At 50.5% G+C, this 22,858-nt stretch overlaps 1 protein-coding gene across 2 annotated transcripts in view; it reads left to right on the forward strand.

Moving 5' to 3' along the window:
- The window catches only part of OCA2 (OCA2 melanosomal transmembrane protein), a 1,149,362-nt gene that overhangs the window by 899,049 nt on the left and 227,455 nt on the right, over positions 1-22,858 (forward strand). For both annotated transcript variants that reach the window (XM_078656175.1, XM_078656174.1), the window contains one exon: positions 22,592-22,651. In XM_078656175.1, the coding sequence (XP_078512301.1) occupies positions 22,592-22,651 (60 nt within the window). The remainder of the gene's footprint in view (positions 1-22,591; positions 22,652-22,858) is intronic.

Raw genomic sequence — 22,858 nt, forward strand, 5'->3', positions numbered from 1 at the left:
CAAGCAGGGGAGTCAGGGAAGGCTCAGAGCAATTTGGGGAGCCTAAGGAAAACAAAGGTGACCCTCAAATGGACTCGTAGGCCAGAGGCACTGGAGTCGTGAAAGGACCTCGAGCAGCTCAACAAAAGGAGCAGGCCACGGTGCCCACAAGGCAGTGTGGCTGAAGATCTTGGTGGAAGAAATTGCCGGAGGTTGGGGCTACTTGGTGCCCAATGCACTTGTCACAAAGTTGCCAACAAGTATTTTCATGTGAAAAACATACACTGTGCACAAAGGTTCGGTTAATGCAGCCCCCACAAGGGATTCTGACTTTAAATTTGGTGAGAGGACAGCTCAGGCCTTGAGGGGCATAGAAAACCCTTCGGCGTCCGCAGGAGCTCTGGATCAACAGACCGGTCAGCAGTGTTGAGGTGCCTGTGAATGTAGGGAAATGACTCCTTCACTTAAAGGGAGATTCCTTCAAGTGTCTTGGATGCTCCAAAGGTCCTGCACAGATCCTGTATGGTGCACAGGCACAGACGATGCAGCAGACTGAATGGGAGACAGTAGGGCTCCAACAAAGTCTGGAGTGCCCAGACGGTGGAAGTTTAGTGGTTTCAGTTCTGAATCTTATCCCACGACTAATCTAAGGACTCGCACCCAGGTAAGCCATTAAGTACCCTAAGGAAAGGGTTGGGAAGATTGAGGGGAGGGGGGTCTGGATAGGAGGGAGTTTACTCCCATGTCCTTTGTCCAGTTTCTCACCAGAGCGGTAGCCAACAACTCCCAGGACTGGTTTGAACTGGACTATGCATAGGGAACCAAATGTGCCCCTCAAACAGACCTTCTGGTGCTGGCAAGCGCACCCAGCCCTAATAATCTAAATCCTGTTTGAGAGGTGGTCACACCTCCCTGTGACAGGATGCCTATTGTTCTCCCTTCCCCTGCTCGAGTTTGGCTCAGCAGCAGGAGGGCAGATGTGTGTGTCTGGTCGACAGGAACCATTTTGTGCTTAACGGACTAGAAGGCTGGTACCGGGAACACTGATGGAGGGCTCGTCCAGTGGTTGGAATCCTACCTCTCACACCGTTTATGGTGTGGGGTGTATGATTCCAACATGGTTGATACCAAACATGATAGGATTTGTTGTAGCCATTTTCGAGATGGTCATCGCTCGATTACGCGGTGCCCTGCCATATAGTATATGGTTGCTTCACGGACAACCCAGGAGGATGGACTCAGTAGGCTGCAGGCGTGTCCTGCTCTTGCAGTGGCACCCTCTCACTTAGAACCAAGCACCCTGCTTTCAGGATTGTAAAGGCCTCTGTAAGGGTGACTTAAAGCTTTTAAGTGCAGTGACCCTTAGATATAGTAAACCTTTATCTTTAGTAAGTGGTGCATGCACCAACTTACACAGGCTGCAATGGCAGACCTGTAGTTTAATTTTGAATGGTCACTCATTGGTGGCATAATACATGCTTCAGCCCATGGGAGGCCTCTGGGGTACATGAGTACCATATACTAGGGACTTATAAGTTCCCCAGTATCCAATCTGGGATGTACCCAAGTACTGAACACAGCAATTTAGGGAGAAAGCAGATAGACTGGGGTCCTGATTAGCAGGATCCCCATCAGACTAGTCAAAAACAGCTTAGGCACCAGGCGAAAAGTGGGGGTAACCATGCAGAAGGATCCTACCTTCCTACAACAATGAACAGAAAGTCTCTTCTGACCTTTAGACTTCCATGTTCTCTGCCTAGTTCCTCTCCTCAGTACTCGCTATCAGCAGTCTAATGCAAATGTTAAGCCTTTCTCTAGCTAACAAGAAATAACACACCTGCAAAAGCAGGAAAGAACATACTGACAAAGCCAAGCATATTTCAGTTGAGGCCTGTAGTCAGGCTAAGTTAACCCAGCAGTCAGCATAATAACTTTGAGAATAAATGCAAAATGTGAATAAAAGACATGATTACATATTTTAACTGAAAATCAGTGCACATGTTTATATAACTGTAATCCCTACAATGATTACTTTCAATTAGTACATTTAAGTGCTTCACACTCATTAAGGAAATAACACCGGGTCTGATTCATAAAGGTAAAATTAGACCAAAAGTCTAACTTAGATTAAAAAATCTTACTTTACTTACTACTTTTCGATATTCACAAAGGTAAAGTTAGACCAAAAGTCTAACTTTACTCTTAGTAATTTACTTTTGTGAATACCGAAAAGTAATAAAGTTACACCTTTGGTCTAAATTAGACATTTGGTCTAACCTTACCTTTATGAATCGGGCCCACAGTGAATATAAGGTTGTATGTGAGTATATAAGTGCATAATTGTGACAGAGTGGAGGCTAAATTATGCTGCTCTACCTTTTACTAGAGGAGTATTCTCAATCTGAAATCTGGAGCAATATTTTTTTGGCACACTTTGCTATATATTGGCGACGTTATATATTAGTTTCAACTGGCTCTCCGTAGAGCCCTTGTTATGATGGAAAGAGCTCCAGGCTGAACAAGGTACATTACAAAAAATACAGGACTCTACAGTGCTTAAACTGAGCATCCTAGTACGAGACAGTTAATTGTACACTCTGGGCTTGGCATAAGCCAAGTAGGAAGGTGGCTCAGATTTTATTGCTTTCACCTTCTTTTCCTTTATCACAACCCTATGTTGTCGGCCAGTGAAATGTTTGTCATAGAAATGATGCAAGTAAGAGACATTGATCACGTGGGCTGTTCTAAAAAGGATGTGCTCCTAACAATGGACAGTTCGGCAGCAATCAAGAGTCTGATCCATTAGTTATGTTCTTATTGTGGATCGCAATAGGCGGCACGTGCCGCCGACTTTGTATCATACCAGCATGAACTACCTGAGCTTGCTCCTTTAACACATTTCGGTTACACTACACAGCCAAGCCAATGGGCTCTAAGTTGTACAATCTGTTTGATGAAGTTCTGCTGCAGATCGTACACCTTGTACGGAGGTTGGGGGAGAGGCAAAATTATTGTTAATGCAAAATTATTGCTGTTTCCACAGAAAGCATGTCCCTGAATTACCGGCACATATTTACACTTTCAATTTCTGGATGGTACGTGTTACAGTCCAGCTTGATTACACCCTTGATCCCAAGACGAGTTTTAGCCCGATACAAACCCTAAGGCTGCCACTTGCAGCAGTGGCGTCACTAGGGTTGGTGTCACCCAGTGCGGGTAACTCATGGTGTCACCCCCTCACGACTTACCCCATGAATCCATCATTGACCTCCTCCGAGTCCGCCAGTGCCAAATAACGGGCCCATACAGAATGGTTTCAGTGCTAACTCCCACATTGCCCCATCCCTTGTCACCCCCAGTCCCCACCTCTCATTTGCCCCTATTCCCTCAAGGTCCGGGACCTGACAGTGGATGTTTATAAGACTTTGGAATTTTAACTGATTATAGGCTCAGCTCTTACAGTCTAGGATCTTGTAAGCTTTGGCCATAAACATCCCCTCAAGTTATTTATACATGTCTTAAAGTCTCAGGAAATCGACAGCAGAGCTACCCTTTCGCTTATTCACATCTTAAAGGCGCGGGGGTGGGGTGGGGGGGTGAGAAGAGGAACGCTATCCCTCATGTTACACAGCTTTTAGTCTTACAGGCTAAACCCATAAATAGCAGGGCTGCCACTTAGGCTATGCTATTGTACAGCTAGAGCACACAGACAGCAGAGCTATCCCTCATCTTCATAGAGCCTTTACAGGCTCAGAATACTTACTTGTAACAGGTAGAGCCAAAAATAGGAGTATAACTCCCACAGAATACACAGATACCACTTGCTAAGACCGTAAACAGAAGCGTCATGCCTCAGGCGCTACAGACCACGCAGACTCAGGACTGATACCTTACAGGTATCGCACGTCATCATCAGGCGCTACAGACCATACAGACTCGGGACAGATACCAACCACTATCACACAGGTATTGCACGTCATCACTCAGGCGATACAGACTATACATGCCCAGGACTCGGACCATACAGTCATTGCACAGGTCATACAGGCCAAAGCTACAGGCAGAAGAGGTACGATTCACATGGCACCGTCCAGCGGCGTCATGAAAACTGTGCGCCCACACCAAAGTAAGTAGAAGCAGGAGCCACGCTCTGGACCCAGTCAGGAGCTCTTAGCCTCTTAGACCTGATGCCTGCCACTGGTACTCAATGCCAGGGGCACCCGTGGATCTCCCCCCCCCCCCCCCCCCCCCTTGCGAGGGCTGCCAGGGTTATTGTTACACCCCTGGCACAGTCCTCACTAATCACTAATTCTTTTTAAGTTGTTTTCTATGGAAACATATGTTTTCAAGGACATACAGCGTCAAGCTTGATTTTTATCATTATATCAATTCGCTCACTGAGTTTTCACATTTGTGCTTCAAAGGCTGATAACTGCGTCAGAGCAATATATATATAACAAACACATTCTTTCGACTTGTGGTCTGTTCATCAAGAGGACTGTCTTGAACTAAACACCTGTTAGACCTTGGTCTTGGCGCTCGCACACAGATACGTCTGAGTGGAATCTACAGGTTCATTCATAGCACACACAGCTCTGCCGGTGCACCTCAATCCCTGACCGTAGCACATTCATTTGCTCTAATAACGCAACATGCGCGCAGCTCTGATAGTCCAGCTCTATCAAGCTCCGCAGAGCATATTGCTCTCATTAGTGAACAGTGCACAATGAGAGCAGGGCCAGGGTGCAAAGGTGAGTGAGAGGGATCGGGTGAGAGGGCCTGAGAGCTGGGAGGGCCAGGGTGCAAAGTTGGGTGAGAGGGCCTGAGAGCTGGGAGGGCCAGGGTGCAAAGGTGGGTGAGAGGAATCGGGTGAGAGGGCCTGAGAGCTGGGAGGGCCAGGGTGCAAAGGTGGATGAGAGGGATCAGGTGAGAGGGCCTGAGAGCTGGGAGGGCCAGGGTACAAAGTTGGATGAGAGTGATCGGGTCGAGGGCGAGGAATGCGGGATGTCAGAGCCGAGCAGCCTGGGGAAGGATGATGGATTGGAGGGTGATGCCCGGCCTGGGTAGGGAGTGGAGATACTCCCCCGTGCCTCACCTGCTGCCGGTGCTGGGTTTTCATCCAGCAGCGCATGCATGCTGAGACTTCAAACCGAAACTAAAAGCCCCAGAATGGAAAGAGCTGTTTGGTTTAAAAGCCAAGACGGACGGATGGCGCCAGAGGACACACAGACCCGCCTGGAAGCTCTGACTCCCGCCCTGCAGGCTCCTCTACGCAGCCGGTGCACGACCCACTGAACGCACCTCTAGGCGCGGGGCCAGAGGCCCGGGGAGGCTGCAGGCTCGAAGGAGGCTCTGGTAGGTTGTGTGCGGTCTGCCCGGATGCAGCAGGTAAAGGCGCACTCTCTTGCACACAGCTCTCCCAGTGCACCTCAACCAATATCCGCAGTGCCTACAGCTCTTTTACCGCTAGTGAGTCCCACCCAGTGTAGTGGAAGTAATCAGAGGCACTCATGGTAGATAAGTGAAAGGGAAGTTAAGTTTATTATGATAAAGGGAAGGAAAAGGCTCACAGGGAAAGAAGGCAGGGCAGCATGGTTTTATCAGTGACCGAGGCCGGCAAGTGTACATCTCCATGCGAGACCCTAGTCTCCGAGCAGTGGCTGTCTGCTACAGCCACAGAGTAGTCTCGCTCCGCCCTGCCCCCACCGCACCCCACCCTATGCTGTATGCACCTGGTGCTTTATTATTCCGACATCTTACGGTGGGACAATGGTGCACCTCAATGTTCGATAATAGAATATTCAGAATTACAGTATATTCAATGTTAAGATTGCTCCCTGCCTTGGCATACATTGTGTGTGAAGTATTGTATTTTATGTGCAAGTTCAAAATTCCAAAATAAAAGAAAAAAAGGAATCCGATCATAAGAACACCATTAGATTAAAAAACGAGTGGCAAGGATATATGTCATCCAAGACGTTCCAGCTTTGCACTGTTCTATAGTTATTTCGGTCATCTGCTCCTGTTCACTTAGCCAGCAGTATCTCAGTTCCTTGATTGTTCTGATGATATCATCCGGACATAACTTTGAATGAAGCAACGGTGTAGAAATAAGATAGAAACAAGTGGGAGAGGGATGTAATATTTTTCAAGTACGGGTAAGTACTAGAGGTCAAAATGTAATGGATATGAATTGGTGGATCCCTCAGACCTGCAGTGCTCTGTGGACGCACGCTGCAAGCAGGGGTGTTGGGGATTGCTGCAGCACCCCCACAATAATTATGCTGAGGTTTGGAAAGAGAATCAACAATAAAGATACATTTTTAAAAAAGAAAATAGAGGTCAAATGTCAGGCTATGTATTCTGACAAATTACAGCTTATTTTTTAACATGAAGATTGGTGTATACTCTTCTTTTTTTGAGTGGAGATTGAGAGGCGTTTTGTAAACTGAACTATATTACAATCTGGCTGGGGTACAGGGAGTTTGAAAGGATGGAAGGTAGGATACCAATCTTTTTTTAACGCACAAAAACATTTAAATATCTGTAAATGAGCTCTATACATTTCAAAGTATTTTAGAAGATAGGAAAGTACATATGAGGCACATCTTTTGGAATTCTGAAGTGTGATGGACAGATTTTAATAGTATCAAAACAAATCAAAACACTTTACTTGGTGATGCACAAATGATCAATATTCGCTGAAACCCAAGTTCTATAAATTATCTTTTGTACAATAGATATGGTTTTCATCAGTAAACCTGCTTTTTGTGCAAATGTAGAGGCTATTTCAATGGAAAAGGTGTTGCCTTTAAATGGGTGTGCTACCACACCTTGCTTTGGTAATATATATGCACCTCTGGCTTCATACTACACCCATACCTTTCTCCTGCTTAATGGGCGTGGTTTATTTGCTTCACTTGTTCTTTGTGTGATACTTGGATTTTTCACATTCCTTATGACTTCAGTGTTGTAACACTGATGGCTGCACCCCCACTCTGAACATTGTTGTAACACCACAGTGTGGAGGCAATGTGTAACTCACTGCAGTCATGCCACCACCAAAATAGAGATGTACGTCGAGCTAAGACCAGTGGCGTAACAAAGGCCCACACAGCCCCCGCGGTGCAGGGGCTCGAGCTCTGGAGTCCCCCCTTGGGCACAGGACCCTGGTCTGAGACCTTTGGATTGGATCTGGAGTAGGGGGGGGCTGCATATACATTGCAAGGGGGCCCCCTTCAAGTTTTGTTACGCCACTGGCTAAGACTGGACTAGAAATGTTTTTATGAGAGAAATCTTGGAAGTAAGCATAAGACCAATCAACATTCGAAGTGATTGATGGTATGCATGAGCACACACGTGAGAACATGTTGCTGATACTTACAGGAATAAATATTAGCTAGGTTCCTGGAACCAGGAATAAGAAATGATGTATACCTAAAAACGTATGACTAGACTCTGCAAAGTTTGACAAAGGTTCACAATTAGTGCTCACTAGTAATGGGGCCAGGAGCCAAATAATCTTTCTAATGTGACTTAATAGAAGGAATAAATCACGAAAGTCCAAAAGGCTCTGGAATAGGTAACTATATTACCTGAGCAGAAAAAGGAGGCAGGAGGACAGAATACGGACAGAATACAGACCTTATGAAATCAGCCACGTCACAAGTAGTAAATCTGCAGTCTTACTATTACATCAAAGGAAATTCAGTGGTGCGGAGATGCCAAACTGTCTGTCTTGATATATGAGAATAAATACTTCAGGTGTTGACCAAATTATGCCAAAGTTTTAATTTTAAATAGAACTATGAAACTGATATTTTGCATGTAACTATGTAAATGTTGCAGGAAATAAGTGACCTCTTACATTAGAAATAGACCAATGAACAGAAACGAGAATGCCAATTATTTCTGGACTGCAATAGAAATAAAGAAATCCCTCGTAAACGCGCACTGTAGATGATAGAAAGGGAAAATGAATGGTATGTACACAGTACCATGCAATATTGACATCTGTGCGTAGCACAGAAGAGACACCGTGTTAAATTCACAACTCTGGAGATAAAAATTATGTTTATGATAGAGACTTCTAGCTGCAAATGCCTCACCTTTTCAATATTCCCAAGCCATCCGACTGGATCCAGAAACTTTTCCATAGTACTTCTGCTTGCCAGAAGGTGGCGCTGTGTGGCTCCGCACTGATGCTGTTCTACCTCAGAAGTGGCATGAGGAGCGTATTTAACCACCAATCCTGCGTGCTGACATCCAATCCTTTATTTCTTCACCACCAGATGCAGATCCAGAGCTCTCTGAGACACCTTCAAGATTTTCTTTGAAAGTTTACCACAGTGTGCAAGGATATCTACCCCTAAAACAGGTTTAAAGCCATACAAGGACTGGCACAATGCCTGTGGTGTCTGTCTCTTCGGATCTCTACCGACTCCCTCTGGCATGCCCTCGGACCCCACATAGCAGAGAGGCCTGTCACCTGGACTACCACTGGCGGTTTGCTCTTGGTGCCAGCTGGGCCCTTGAGCCACTTCTGCCCAATCTCACAGATTACCTTAGTAGTCAAGGGTTTTGATGCTTGCCATCCAGTCTCAAAAACCCTGGAGGGTTTCCATGTGATTCTTGTTAGGCCCTGTTGAGTGGGGCTGTATACTGTTTTGTAAGCTATATTTCTCTACATATTTGTAAGTTAACAACTGTATGCATGAGTGTTGCCAATTTATGTGCACTTGAATAGTCCGGTGTTGGGCAGTGTGTTTAGCCAATGTTAAAGGATACAGTCTTCTGCAGTTCATTGGGAAAAGCATACCAGATTTCATAGGTTTGATGTGTTTATTATGACAAAGCCAGTAGGCCTGACCAACTTATTGTGAAAAGTATGTGTTAAAGCCAGTAGACTTTTAACCGCATCGATGCGGTGCATTTTCCCGTTGTGTGCTGGAAAATGCAAAAACAAATGTTCCATGACGAGCTGGGCTCGTCATCAGCGTAGCAGGAGGCTACCTCATGACGAGCCCAGCTCGTCATGAGCGTGGACATAAAACATAATTCTGCATTTGTGTACAAGTGTTATTTGTATGCAGTGGGGGACTGTCTGTCCCTTGTTGTAGATTACATAAGTGTTCCTGGGGGTACTTGGTACAATTATCAAAATTAAATTGGTTTTGTTATCCCTAGTTGTAAATATTTTGATTTAAGCATGTCTGCTTGGAGAGCACTCAGAATGTTCATATGTTCGTCTGTCCAATGTTTCAGAGAAAACATGGAAGTTATCAAGTTATATAGTTGTTTAACTTGCTCAGCATAATGTGATGCATAGACTCCTCCTAAGTTTCTGTGCTGGAACAGAAACAATACCTGACTCCTAGCCAACACTGATCTTTCCCCATAAATATTATTTAAATTAATGGAGAACATAGTAGCAAAATTACTATTTAACTTCATTCCCAATTCCAGGGTTTGTACAGTTCTGTGTTCATTTTGTACCTGTTTACTCACCTCTGGAAGTAAGGCCAAAGAGGATGTTCCATGTGTAGTAGTGTAAATGCATGTAAAAACTTTCTCACGTGTTACACTACTCTGCGTGTGGCACCATTTCTAAGGGTAGACCCGTAATAATAATGCTATGTTGATCTGGGGGTGTTGTGTGAGGGTAGACCGTTTCTGACTAGTTCTTACAAGCAATACAGAAGTCTATTTCATCACGCTTTGTGGGTTTTTTTCCCATGACCGTATTAGTCAGTGGTCCTATTAGCGCCGGGACACCTCTGTTTGAGGTAGCTGTCGCGCTTTATAAAATGTATTATTATTATTAATATTGCCTGAATGTCAACTTGTCCCTGTGCCATAGGTCCTACTGGAACCTGTCTAGTATTTTAAGTTCTTAATTAATATTGTAAACGTTGGCTACACATCCTGACTAACTTTTTAATAGTGATACTACCTCTGCTGTAGTTAGTGGACCTGGATGTGGATATGGTGTATAATCTGCCAAGGTAGCCCCTTCATTGCTAAAAGGGCCCAGTCTGACATGTCTGTGTATGTGGTACCGCACCTGTAAACCAATTGTGATGATCATGGTATGTAAGAGGAACTTATAAGAATTGGTATATTTTGTATTCATTAGGAATTGCCACTGGTTGGTATAAAAGAAATTGTCATGTTTTAACATCAACTCCCTCTAGCTCTACCCATGAATAAAACATTTCATATGCATAAGCTGCATGTGCGGCTATAACAAAAGTAACTGCCCCCGCCCCCCATGTTGAGGGGCTCCATTTGCTCGGAGATGATGTGTACCTGTCTCTCTGTAGTTAGCTCCTATTGCAACAGAAAGAACTGCCATTTTAATAGAACACATTCAAACAATATGAATTATAACTGGGAAACCACCGATCGGGATTTTACCTTTTAAAAGTCAAGCTCGACTAACACACAAAAGGCATAGGGGTTTCTAATTTTTCGTGAAGGAGGTTTTAACCATAATTACAATGGATCTCTCTGTATACTTGTAATGATGGTTATTTTGAAGGTAAACATTAAGACCCCTCAACCCCCCCCCCCCCCCCCACGCCCTCCCCACCCAAAAAAAAAATCCGAAGCAGTCAGACGTTGGGCTCCATGTTACATATTTTAGAGTTAAACCTTAAGTCTACAGATCTAAACCCTCCTACCCAATAACTCGAGGACTGGGCTCAATGTGCTATGTATGAGGAAGCTGAATCTTGTTAACTGCAGAAGGGCACCCTGCCTCGCTTCACAGGAGAGATGTGCATTCTAGTACTCTAAACCGCCCCTCTTTCGGCAACGCAGTGGTACTCGGAAAACACACCTTTCTCCCAAGAATGTCACACTCGGGCATCTGTACTAATGATGAGAGCATTTATGTTTAAAAACATGAATTGTATTTTTCTACAAATACGTACATGTGCTATGACCAGAGAACATAGGAAACAGCTTCCTATTAGTTCGGTTAACAGGAGAGTGAGGTCGACAAATGTTTCAATTGTGATTCACAGCAACAGGTTCCCTAATTCTTACACCCACTCCTATCATTCACTGTTCTCTGAGAGCATGAAAGTAAGCTAACATTGACTGGGGGGAATGGGTATTTGGGGGGGGCAGCCGACCAGCGGGAGGCTTGTCCCACCCGGGGAAATTTGGGGCAGTAGGGGGGGGGGGATAGGAGCACTGTGGGCTCCCGTAGTTGGGCTGTTTGGGCTGTTTGGGCTGTTTTTGGGCTCCTTTGGGCGGTCTGGGATCAAACCGGACATTTTGTGTGTTTGCCCACCATTTGTGGTGCAGTGACACGGCAACCGGGGTGGCAGCTTGCGAATTTTGTATTTCGGCCTGTGGCGTGCGTGGTGTGGGCGTGGACCGCGGTGGTCAGGCACCGTGGTCGGCGCTGGTTTACGTGGCAAGGCGGCTTCCTTACAGTTTGCGGTGAGGCGGTGTTGGGCGATATGGCGGCTATGCAGGATCCCCGGGTGGTTGAGGCTCCTAGGCGAGGCGGGGCGCTTGGACATCGTCCGGCCCGAAGTGCAGGTAAGGCCACCGCGGCGCGCTGCCAACGGCGCCGCGGCAGCTGTGTGGGCTTGTGAGCCGCTGCGGTCGCGACCGGGGCCGGCTCAGAGAGGCGAGAGAGGGGGCGGGGGAGCGAGGGGCGGAGGGCAACATGTGGCGGCGGCGCCGCCGAAGACAGCACAGAGAGGTGCGGCGAGGGTTGGCAGGCGTGGGAGAAAGAAGGAGCTGGCGTTCGTGGAGGGGAGGGAAGGGGGGAGTGCGGGGGCGCAGGGTGAGCAGGCGGCCCCGGTTCATGAGGCAGTGGTGGGGGGGCGGGGGGAGGCTCCTGCAGTGCAGGCAATGTCTGTGGATGTGGAGGCAGGGAGGGAGGTGGGGGTGATGGGGGCGGGGGGGCCCCTGAGGTGCCCAGGGGGGGGGGGAGTTCCAGGGGGGGCGGCGGGAGTGACGCTGGTGGACCAAGGGGGGCCCCGGGCTGGGAGGAGTGGGAAAGAGGGGGGAGTGGCCTCCCCTTTGTTGATTGAGGAGTCAGACGTAGAGGAGATTGGGGGGGAGGGGCGGACACGGAGCTGGATTGGGGCTCCTCGGGGTCGGAGGAGGGTGGGGGCATGGTTGGCCCGAGCAGGCCATCTTCCCCGGGGCAGGGGCTGCAAGGGAGGGGGGGTGTGGGGGCTATGCCGAGGGGGGGTGGCGCGACGGGTGGGAGCGGGAGAGGTGGGGGGATGCAGAGGTGCGGTGGGGGGGTCGGGTGGGCCGGGGTGGTGTGGGGGTGACGAGAGGCGGGGGAGTGGCGAGACAGGGGGGGGGTGGCGGGCGGTGGGGTGGTGGCGGTTTTGCGGCGGCGGGGGCATGGGAGGGGAGGCACGGGGGATGCGGGGCCCAGCTGGGGGTCTGGAGGGTGGGGTGGCCAGGGGGGCTGGGATATGGATGGTGGGTGAGGTTTGGGGGGCGGGGGGTCCCCTCGCGGCGCAGCGGCCACTCAGCAGGGTGGGGGCGAGCGGCGACGTTGGGCTGGGGGAGTGGGGGGGTTGGGGGTGGGGGGGCGCGTGGGGGGTGGACGGCGGGTTTTTTCACCCTGGTATGCTGGACTCCACCTTTTTTCCCTGGAAGGAACTGTTTGTGAGGCGCTCGGGTGAGCAGCATGCGGCTCCACTCCACCGAGAGGATGGGCCGGCTCTGTCTGGTGCGGGCGGCCGAGCACCAGCGAGGGACTTGGCTAATGAGGGCGGCGACTGGAGGTGGGAGTCGTCTCCGCAAGCCCCTCCCCGAAGGGTCGTTACGGCCGCCGGGGACAGGGGAATGAGGATGGATGCGCATGTTTCTGACTTTGTTGCGTGTGTTGTGGACAGGCGTGGGAGTGTGGATTTGGGTGCATTGATGCGGGTGTGTCGGGAGAGAGCGGGTTTGAGCCGGCTGAACTCCCCAGGGGGGGGGCCAGGTTTGTGTGGAGGCGGATGGAGAGTCCGCGGAGGAAGGGGAGCTTCCGGAGGAGGGGGGGTCGAGTAATGTTGTTGGCAGTATATTACAGGTTCCGGTGCGGCGTGAAGTGCCTAGAGTGACGGCCCCCTCAGCTCCTCTGGTTAGGCAGCGGGATCCGGCAAGGACGCCGACCTTGACGCCAGGTAAGACGGGAGACGGTGCGGGGAGGGGAGTGGCAAGAGGCGCTGTGTGCAGGTCTCAGTAGGGACGGGGCGAAGGTGAGGACGGCTGGCGGCTGGTGCGAGGAAGGTACGTGCAGGACGCGGGAGTGGGCACGGACAGCGCGGCGGCCGGTGAGGCAGGCGTGCGGGGTGAGTCGGCGACGATCGGCGGGAAGGACACGCCCGGTGGGGGGAAGGAGAGTTGTGTGGTGCTGGTGCGTAAGTTGCCGTACATGGGACTGACGAAGCCGCTCGGGGCGCACCTGTCGTTGGCGACGAAAGAAAAGATTTGGAAGGGGGAGTACAATGACATATTGAAGCTGCTCCACAGGGAGTTGACATCTAAGGAAGGGTCGAAGGAGGAAGAGCAGGACTTAGCTAGGCGCCCGAAGGTGCCGCTGACGCTGGATAACTGGTCGGCGGCTTTCCTCATATACGCGAGTGTGCATTGTGAGAAGTTTCTGGACCGGTCCGTGGCGCTTTTCAAATACATGGATGTGGTGCGGAGAGCGCAGGTGACATACGGCGGGTTTGCGTGGTCGCACTATGATGAGGAGTTCCAGGCGCACATGGCGGCTGACCTGGAGGCGCTTTGGGGGAGCTGGATGTGGACTTGTACCAGCAGACGATGGGCGGGGCCAAGTTCGGCCGCACCATTTTCACGGCCAGCGGTTTGCCGCTCGGGTCGCCCCCCTTTGCCGCTCGCCCCACCCGTGGGGGGGGGGTGGGGCAAGGGGAGTCCTCCGGCCAGGCCATGATCAGGGCCTGTTGGGACTTCAATAGAGGAGCGTGCGGGCGGGCGGCATGCCGTTTTCGGCATGAGTGCTCAAAATGCGGACGCCGGCACCCGGCGATGCATTGATGGGTGCTCGGGGGCCCACCGGGCCAGCAGCCCGCGCAAGGAGGTCCCTCAATCGGGGGTGGGCAGGGTGGCGGGAGGGGAGGAGGTAGAGGGGGAGCCGGAGCTTTGGGAAAAGGCTCGTACGCCGGTTAGGGTGGAGCGGATGGAGCCCTGGTTGGCGGCATATCCGCGGGCGGAGGATGCGGATGTGCTGCGTCGAGGTTTTCGGGAGGGGTTTCGGCTGGGCTATGAGGGCCCTCGGATTGCTCGCTGGGCGGACAACCTGAAGTCGGTGAACGCGCACAAAGGTATTGTGCGGGAACAATTGTTCAAGGAGGTCAAGGAAGGGAGGATGGCGGGCCCGTTCACAGAGCCGCCGATGCCTGGCTTGATCATCTCCCCCATTGGGGTGGTGCCCAAGAAGGAGGAAGCGGTACAAAAGGGGGTGGTGATGGACGGAGCATCTGAATCAATGAAACACTCACACCCAGTCAAAAGATCTGGGTTTAATCCATCACCGTTCTTTAGCCCACTCTGCCACCCCAGTTCAGACATGGCTATATGCAAATCAGTCTGACCCTGTGCCTCATGGGAACAGTCCAGCCGAACTGCCAAGCCATGTCTTTCCTGGACCGGAAACAAGCTTCCGAGGACCGGTTTCTGGCATTACAGCCATCTTCAGCCCGGCTTGCTTGAATCCAGTGGCAAAGTGAGCAAGGGACTCACGTCTGAGCATACCCTGCCACACTTATGGCAGCCAAAAGCGGTACAAAAGGGGGTGGTGATGGACGGAGCATCTGAATCAATCAAACACTCACACCCAGTCAAAAGATCTGGGTTTAATCTATCACCGTTCTTTAGCCCACTCTGCCACCCCAGTTCAGACATGGCTATATGCAAATCAGTCTGACCCTGTGCCTCATGGGAACAGTCCACCCCGAACTGCCAAGCCATGTCTTTCCTGAACCGGAAACAAGCTTCCGAGGACCGGTTTCTGGCATTACAGCCATCTTCAGCCCGGCTTGCTTGAATCCAGTGGCAAAGTGAGCAAGGGACTCACGTCTGAGCATACCCTGCCACACTTATGGCAGCCAAAAGCGGTACAAAAGGGGGTGGTGATGGACGGAGCATCTGAATCAATCAAACACTCACACCCAGTCAAAAGATCTGGGTTTAATCCATCACCGTTCTTTAGTCCACTCTGCCACCCCAGTTCAGACATGGCTATATGACTGGCTATTTGACTGGGTGTGAGTGTTTGATTGGTTCAGATGCTCCGTCCATCACCACCCCCTTTGGTACCGCTTTTGGCCGCCATAAGTGTGGCAGGGTATGCTCAGACGTTAGTCCCTTGCTCACTTTGCCACTGGATTGAAGAAAGCCGGGCTGAAGACGGCTGTAATGCCAGAAACCGGTCCTCGGAAGCTTGTTTCCGGTCCAGGGAAGGCATGGTTTGGCAGTTCGGGCTGGACTGTTCCCATGAGGCACAGGGTCAGACTGATTTGCATATAGCCATGTCTGAACTGGGGTGGCAGAGTGGGCTAAAGAACGGTGATGGATTAAACCCAGATCTTTTGACTGGGTGTGAGTGTTTGATTGGTTCAGATGCTCCGTCCATCACCACCCCCTTTTGTACCGCTTTTGGCCGCCATAAGTGTGGCAGGGTATGCTCAGACGTGAGTTCCTTGCTCACTTTGCCACTGGATTCAAGTAAGCCGGGCTGAAGACGGCTGTAATGCCAGAAACCGGTCCTCGGAAGCTTTTTTCCGGTCCAGGGAAGGCATGGTTTGGCAGTTCGGGCTGGACTGTTCCCATGAGGCACAGGATCAGACTGATTTGCATATAGCCATGTCTGAACTGGGGTGGCAGAGTGGGCTAAAGAACGGTGATGGATTAAACCCAGATCTTTTGACTGGGTGTGAGTGTTTGATTGGTTCAGATGCTCCGTCCATCACCACCCCCTTTTGTACCGCTTTTTGCCGCCATAAGTGTGGCAGGGTATGCTCAGACGTGAGTCCCTTGCTCACTTTGCCACTGGATTCAAGCAAGCCGGGCTGAAGACGGCTGTAATGCCAGAAACCGGTCCTCGGAAGCTTGTTTCCGGTCCAGGGAAGGCATGGTTTGGCAGTTCGGGCTGGACTGTTCCCATGAGGCACAGGGTCAGACTGATTTGCATATAGCCATGTCTGAACTGGGGTGCCAGAGTGGGCTAAAGAACGGTGATGGATTAAACCCAGATCTTTTGACTGGGTGTGAGTGTTTGATTTGTTCAGATGCTCCGTCCATCACCACCCCCTTTTGTACCGCTTTTGGCCGCCATAAGTGTGGCAGGGTATGCTCAGACGTAAGTCCCTTGCTCACTTTGCCACTGGATTCAAGCAAGCCGGGCTGAAGACGGCTATAATGCCAGAAACCGGTCCTCGGAAGCTTGTTTCCGGTCCAGGGAAGGCATGGTTTGGCAGTTTGGGCTGGGCTGTTCCCATGAGGCACAGGGTCAGACTGATTTGCATATAACCATGTCTGAACTGGGGTGGCAGAGTGGGCTAAAGAACGGTGATGGATTAAACCCAGATCCTTTGACTGGGTGTGAGTGTTTGATTGGTTCAGATGCTCCGTCCATCACCAGCCCCTTTTGTACCAAGGAGGAGGAAGGGCAGTTCCGGCTGATACAACATCTGTCTTGGCCGGAGGGGGAGTCGGTTAATGCCTACATCTCGGCGGATTTGGCGTCGGTGACCTACTCGTCGGTGGACGTGGCGCGGAGGCTCGTTACGGCGGCGGGGAGGGGCGCTCTGATGGCGAAGTGCGACGTCAAGTCGGCGTTCCGGCTCCTTCCGGTCCACCCGGCGGATCACCAGTTGCTGGGGATTCAGTTTGAGGGACTCATATTCGTGGACAAGGCACTGCCGATGGGGTGTTCCATTTTGTGCTCGCTATTTGAGCGTTTCAGTTCTTTCCTGCAGTGGGGTTTTTCCAGGCGCACAGGCTCGGAGTCAGTGACGCACTACCTGGATGACTTTTTCCTGGTGGGGCGGCCCGGTGCGGTGGATTGCCAGCGGCAGCTGGACGGTTTGGCCTGGTTGATTGGGGAATTTGGTGTTCCCCTGGCGCCAGAGAAGACGTACGGTCCCAGTACAGTGTTGTCCTTTCTCGGTATTGAGCTCGACTCGGTTGCCATGGAAGCACGCCTACCAGACGATAAGAAGTCGGCGATGTTGGTGTTGGTGGACGGAATGCTCGCAAAACGGAAGGTGACGGTGCGGGAGGTACAGGTGCTGTTGGGGCATTTGAACTTTGCTTGTCGCGTGGTGCGGGCGGGGCGAACGTTCTGCCGGCGTTTGGGGTTGGCGCTGTCCGGTTTGTCAGTGCCTCATCACCATGTGCGCTTGTCGGTGGGGATGAAGGAGGATCTGTGCATGTGGCGGGCTTTCTTGGAACGGTTCAACGGAGTGCCTATGGCGCCGGCGGAGGATTGGGAGTGGGACGTCACCATGTACTCTGATGCGGCGGGCGTTGGTGGTTTCGGTCTGTACTGGGATGGGAAATGGTGCGCGGAACAGTGGCCGGCGCAGTGGCAGGCAATGGGGCGTAGCATTGCGTTTTTGGAATTGTTCCCGTTGGTGGTGGCAGTCACGCTGTGGTCCGGGGAGTTGGCGCACAAGCGCTTGTTGTTTCGGGTGAACAACATGGCGGTCGTGCAGGTGGTGAATAGGCAGTCGGCAAGGGACCCGCAGGTGCTGAAGTTGATGAGGGTTTTCGTGTTGTGCTGCTTAGAGAATGACATACTGTTTCAGGCGCGCCACGTCCCAGGAGTGGACAATGACATTGCGGACGCTTTTTCTCGTTCACAGTGGGAGAGGTTCCATGGGCTAGCCACGGCGGCGGAGGAGGCAGGACGCCGGTTCCGAGGGAGATGTGGTCGGTGGGCGAGCCCGGGTACTTCAGCTGGTGAGGACGTCTGTCGCGGTGTCTACGTGGAAGTCTTACGAGCAATCCTGGGAGGAATTCCTGCGGTCTGGCGCGGTAAGGCAAGGGGACCTGTGGCAGCGCGAGGAGCAGGTGGTCCGGTTCATGTTGGCACTCATGGACAAGGGGTTGTCGCGGGTGACGATTGCGGGCAAATTGTCAGCAGTGGCGTTCATGGGGAAGCTGTGGTGGGGCTACTCCCCGTCGGCGGGGGAGCTTGGGGCCCGGCTGTTGGAAGGGTGGGCGAGGGAGAGGGGTGCAGAGGTGCGTTTGAGGCGGCCTATCACGGGGGCATTGTTGGAAGGGATCATTGGAGTGCTGCCGTCGGGGTGTAGGGACGGGGGCGAGGCGGTGCGGTTCTCTACCCTGATGTCTTGGCTATTTTTTGGAGCGTTTCGGGTGTCGGAGCTGCTGGGGGTGGTGTGGGAGGATGTGGAGTTGCGAGCGCGGGAGGTGGCGGTGCGGCTGCGTCGCTCTAAAACGGACCAGAAAGGGGTGGGAACTTGGGTGGTGGTGGGGCCCGGCGAACAGGAGGGTGTGTGTCCCGCGGCATGGGGGAAGAAGTTGTTGGCGATCCGGCGAGAGAAGGAGGGGGAGGTTTTTGGTCGGGGTGGGGGAGACAGAGTGATGGCGGCGCAGGCGTTGTGGGTTCTTCGGCGTTCCCTGCGGGATTTGGGTGAGGACCCCCGGGGTTCGGGACGCATTCCTTCCGGATCGGGGCGGCGACGGAGGCGGCGCGTAGAGGGTGGGGGAAGGAGGAGATACAGAAGCTGGGTAGTTGGAAGTCGGATTGTTACCGAACGTACGTCAGACTGCGGGAGGTGGAGGGGGTGTAAGGCTGTGATTTCCGGTTTTTAATATGTCTCTTTTCAGGTGCTGTGGCGGGGCCAGAGGTGGTGGTTTTGAATGTGTATATTGTGGGACACTCATTTGTCAAGAGGGCAGAACAGGCGGAGTGGGAATGTCATCGTGCTCTCAATTTGGGATTGGATTCAGGACTGTATCGTTGTCATTGGAGGGGCAAAGGGGGTAGGCGTTGGCATGAGTTGTTGCCTTTGCTGAATACGGTGGTGAAGGGAGGTGTGTGCCCGGATGTAGTGGTGGATCCATCTGGGTGAGAATGACTTGGTGCAGTGCAAGGAGCTGGCATTGGTAAAACAAATGAAGAGGGACCTGAGGGAAATCAAACGGCAATGGGCGGGCTGTCATGTTATCTGGTCCGAGTTTATCTCCAGGCGAGTGTGGAGGGGAGCTGAGCGCCCAGGAGCTATAGACAGGGCCCGGAGGAAGATTAACCGGGAGATGAGGGATTTCTGTGCCAAAGAAGGGGTGGGGAGAATGGAGCATCCGGAGTTATGCTATGGAGCGGTGTATTTTTTCAGGGACGATGGGGTACACCTTTCAAGGTATGGAATGGAACTGTACATCGTGCAGTTGAAGGAGGCGCTGGTTCGGGCTTTAGGGGTGCTCAGATATCCCAAGAGGCAGGGGCCCTAGAGGGGGGTCGAAAGTCGTAAATGACTTCCGAGTGGCGTTTTCCTAAGAAGAAAGGGGGATATTCGCAGGAGGCCTGGGGGTTGTATGGGCAACTGGGGGGCTGAGGTCAATAAGGTCCTGAGGTCATTGCAGTCAGGGGGTAGGGGGTAGGTTGCTGAGCGGATGTGGATATGTTGTTGCAATGTTGGGGATACGTTTAGGGGTGGGGGTGGGGGGGGCTGTCAGGCAGTTGCTATTTAGCGAGCATTAGTTTTGTTCGGCACAGGCCAGGTGGGTGTTGTTTAGGTGCACCTGATTCCAATAACGCGGCCTTTATCACACTATTTTGGTGTCAGTGTCAGTGCTTCCCCCCCCCCCCCTTACTGGTGTGCCCCAATGGGGATTTGGGGGGGGCAGCCAACCAGCGGGAGGCTTGTCCCACCCGGGGAAATTTGGGGCAGTAGGGGGGGGGGGGAATAGGAGCACTGTGGGCTCCCGTAGTTGGGCTGTTTGGGCTGATTGGGCTGGTTGGGCTCTTTTTGGGCTCCTTTTGGTCTCCTTTGGGCGGTCTGGGATAAAACCAGACATTTTGTGTGTTTGCCCACCATTTGTGGTGCAGTGACAAGGCAACCGGGGTGGCAGCTTGCGAATTTTGTCCCGCCCTCCCTCCCTGTTGCACGGTGGCTTGGTGGGGGGTGTCTTGTTTCCACTGTGGGGCCAAGGAGGGGTCTTGGGTTTGCGAGGGGCATTGTTGGTTGATGGTGCACCAGGATGTTAGGGCATTAAGAGTTGTGTTGTCGCTGGAACAGGTGCTGTTTTGGGTGGCGTTTTCCTAAGAAGAAAGGGGGATATTCGCAGGAGGCCTGGGGGTTGTATGGGCAACTGGGGGGCTGAGGTCAATAAGGTCCTGAGGTCATTGCAGTAGGGGGGTAGGTTGCTGAGCGGATGTGGATATGTTGTTGCAATGTTGGGGATACGTTTAGGGGTGGGGGTGGGGGGGCTGTCAAGCAGTTGCTATTTAGCGAGCATTAGTTTTGTTCGGCACAGGCCAGGTGGGTGTTGTTTAGGTGCACCTGATTCCAATAAAGCGGCCTTTATCACACTATTTTGGTGTCTGTGTCAGTGCTTCCCCCCCCCCACACCTACTGCTGGTGTGCCCCAAAGTGTTACAGTTGTCGCTCTTCATACCTGTAACACAGAGGGCCTCTGTGCTGTCAGACCTTATCCAGCAAGACAAGAAGGAGGGATCCTTTCATAATCAAAATTCAGTCGAACTCCGTTACAGCTTCCTAGGTCCAACCAAGGCCAAGGAGGGACAGCAGCCAGTGATAAAGAATGTTACTTCTCTCTGTACTGCTCTAGCGAAGAACTCAGTACTCTATAATAGAAACATGGAGGCTTGGATATTTAAACTGACCACTTCGTAATCTAACTGATGACAGATAATTAGAAGGAAAGAAAAGCAGTTTAAAAATCCTGCCTGATTCAGTATTCTTGGCATGCATCACGTCTGTGCACATTACCATGGTTATTTCTCATATATGTACCAGATTACCCTGAGATATAGATATTCCTAGGGCACCTCGGCCAGACTTGTCTCGTAAACTGCTTAGTGTATCAGAAAATGTCATTGATCAAGCTGCATGCGCCCTCGTGTCATAAAAACATGTGACATAATTCATGTAAACCTGACAAAGGGGAATAACTGCAATCAGGCTAACAATAAGTATCTTTGGAAAATGGAGTCTGGTGCAAGAGTTTACGTCACTTCAGTGTCAGGGCTGAGTAACCTGTCCTTTCGTTTTGAATTTTCTCCTTTTATAGTTTTCCTTCCATTTCTTTACTTCTTGTCTTTTTGTTACTGTTTCTTAAGAGGACACCAGAGCTCTCCAGGCAGTACTAACTGGTCACTCGTTGGCCACTCATGCTGCATCCCACGTGTCCTGTTCGCTAAACCAGCAATGGAATGCTGTATTCTGTAGTGTATCATTGTTTCACCATTCCAAGATGGCCAATACTTTGGTTCTTACCAATGCCATGCTTGAACTTTAAAACAATGTTAGACTATTTCCAATACCATGGAAAGATGGACACTCTTGCATGTGTTGAGTTTGTTTGCTGGTGTCAGACGGTGAATGAAAGTATGAGTCAGTGTGGTGATGAATGCATTAGTGCAAAGATTAGTGATTGAGTGTTTGTATGACTTATTGAAAGCCTACCATCATCAGTGACACAAAAGGCTCTTTTATTCATAAGTCAGACTTATTCGTTTGCCAATGCTTATAGTGTAATTAACAGATGTTACTATTAACCAGTTTAATGGCCCTCTGTTTACAGAGCTCAGAAGGCTGGAAGGCTGAGCCTGCCTTGCCTGCAGTCCAAACTTGCGTCCTTCATATCACTGCAGATGTGCAGTAGCTCCCTGAGCAATCTTGCCTGCTTAAATCAAGTCAATGTAGTCAATTTGGTCTGTTGCACAATGATGCTATAATTGCCCCCGTGAGTGATGTTTAATTATCACAATATTAAAGGATGTTGTAGGCTTTCTGAAACCTAGATCTATCCTTTATACACATTTCTCATTGAAGAGGAGAATTCTGGGTATGCATTTTTATTAACTTTACACCAATACTGCCTTCACCAGTATTAAAAGCAACAGACAATCTGCATTGCTTCACTTGTGGTTCACTAAATATTTGAAAGAATCCTTTGGAATCATACATATCTCTCCTAGTGTTGTGTGAGATGCCGTCGGCTGTGTGGAGTGCCTTAATAGCAAATAACTAATTTAGACAAGGCATGCATCTAATTATGCAATATAACGCTTTATTCTCCCTAAATTATAATACATGAGATTATTCCATGTGATGCTAAATTGTGCATCCTCTTTTGAGGTGTTCAATCGTTGCAATACAAGGCAGGGTATATATCCTTCTTGACATCACCTTGTATAATTATATTTAATGGTGCTGCGGACAGCACATTTTATTTTTGTTTTTATGCACAATTAAAACAATCCCCCAAAAATATTGTTGTGCTAAGGAATGTCGTTTCATCAACATAAAACTCAGATCTAGCTTTACTTGTTTTGTAGCAACTTGGTAATATTTTCAACGTGATGATATACACTTTCTTATTCCTTGTCGTTTTTCTCCTCTAGGCTTTGGCTCATCTGCACTTAATTGATTTCATAGGGGAACAGACAGCACTATTAATAAAGGTAAAACATTTTATGTACTGAAATATCTACACGTTTTTGATGTGCTAAAGTGCATGAATGGTCAATCTCTGTAAGACAGGTGATGCGCCCCATCCTTTCCCTGCATGTTGTGTCCAATTAACTGGTGAGTGCTCTTTTCATTTAAGAAGCGATAGATATCCGATTTTAGTCAAGTATTTTCCTTTTGCGTTTCACGCTTCGAGCCTG

Source organism: Lissotriton helveticus, chromosome 8 (assembly GCF_964261635.1).
Source record: "Lissotriton helveticus chromosome 8, aLisHel1.1, whole genome shotgun sequence".
Classification (NCBI taxonomy): Eukaryota; Metazoa; Chordata; class Amphibia; order Caudata; family Salamandridae; genus Lissotriton; species Lissotriton helveticus.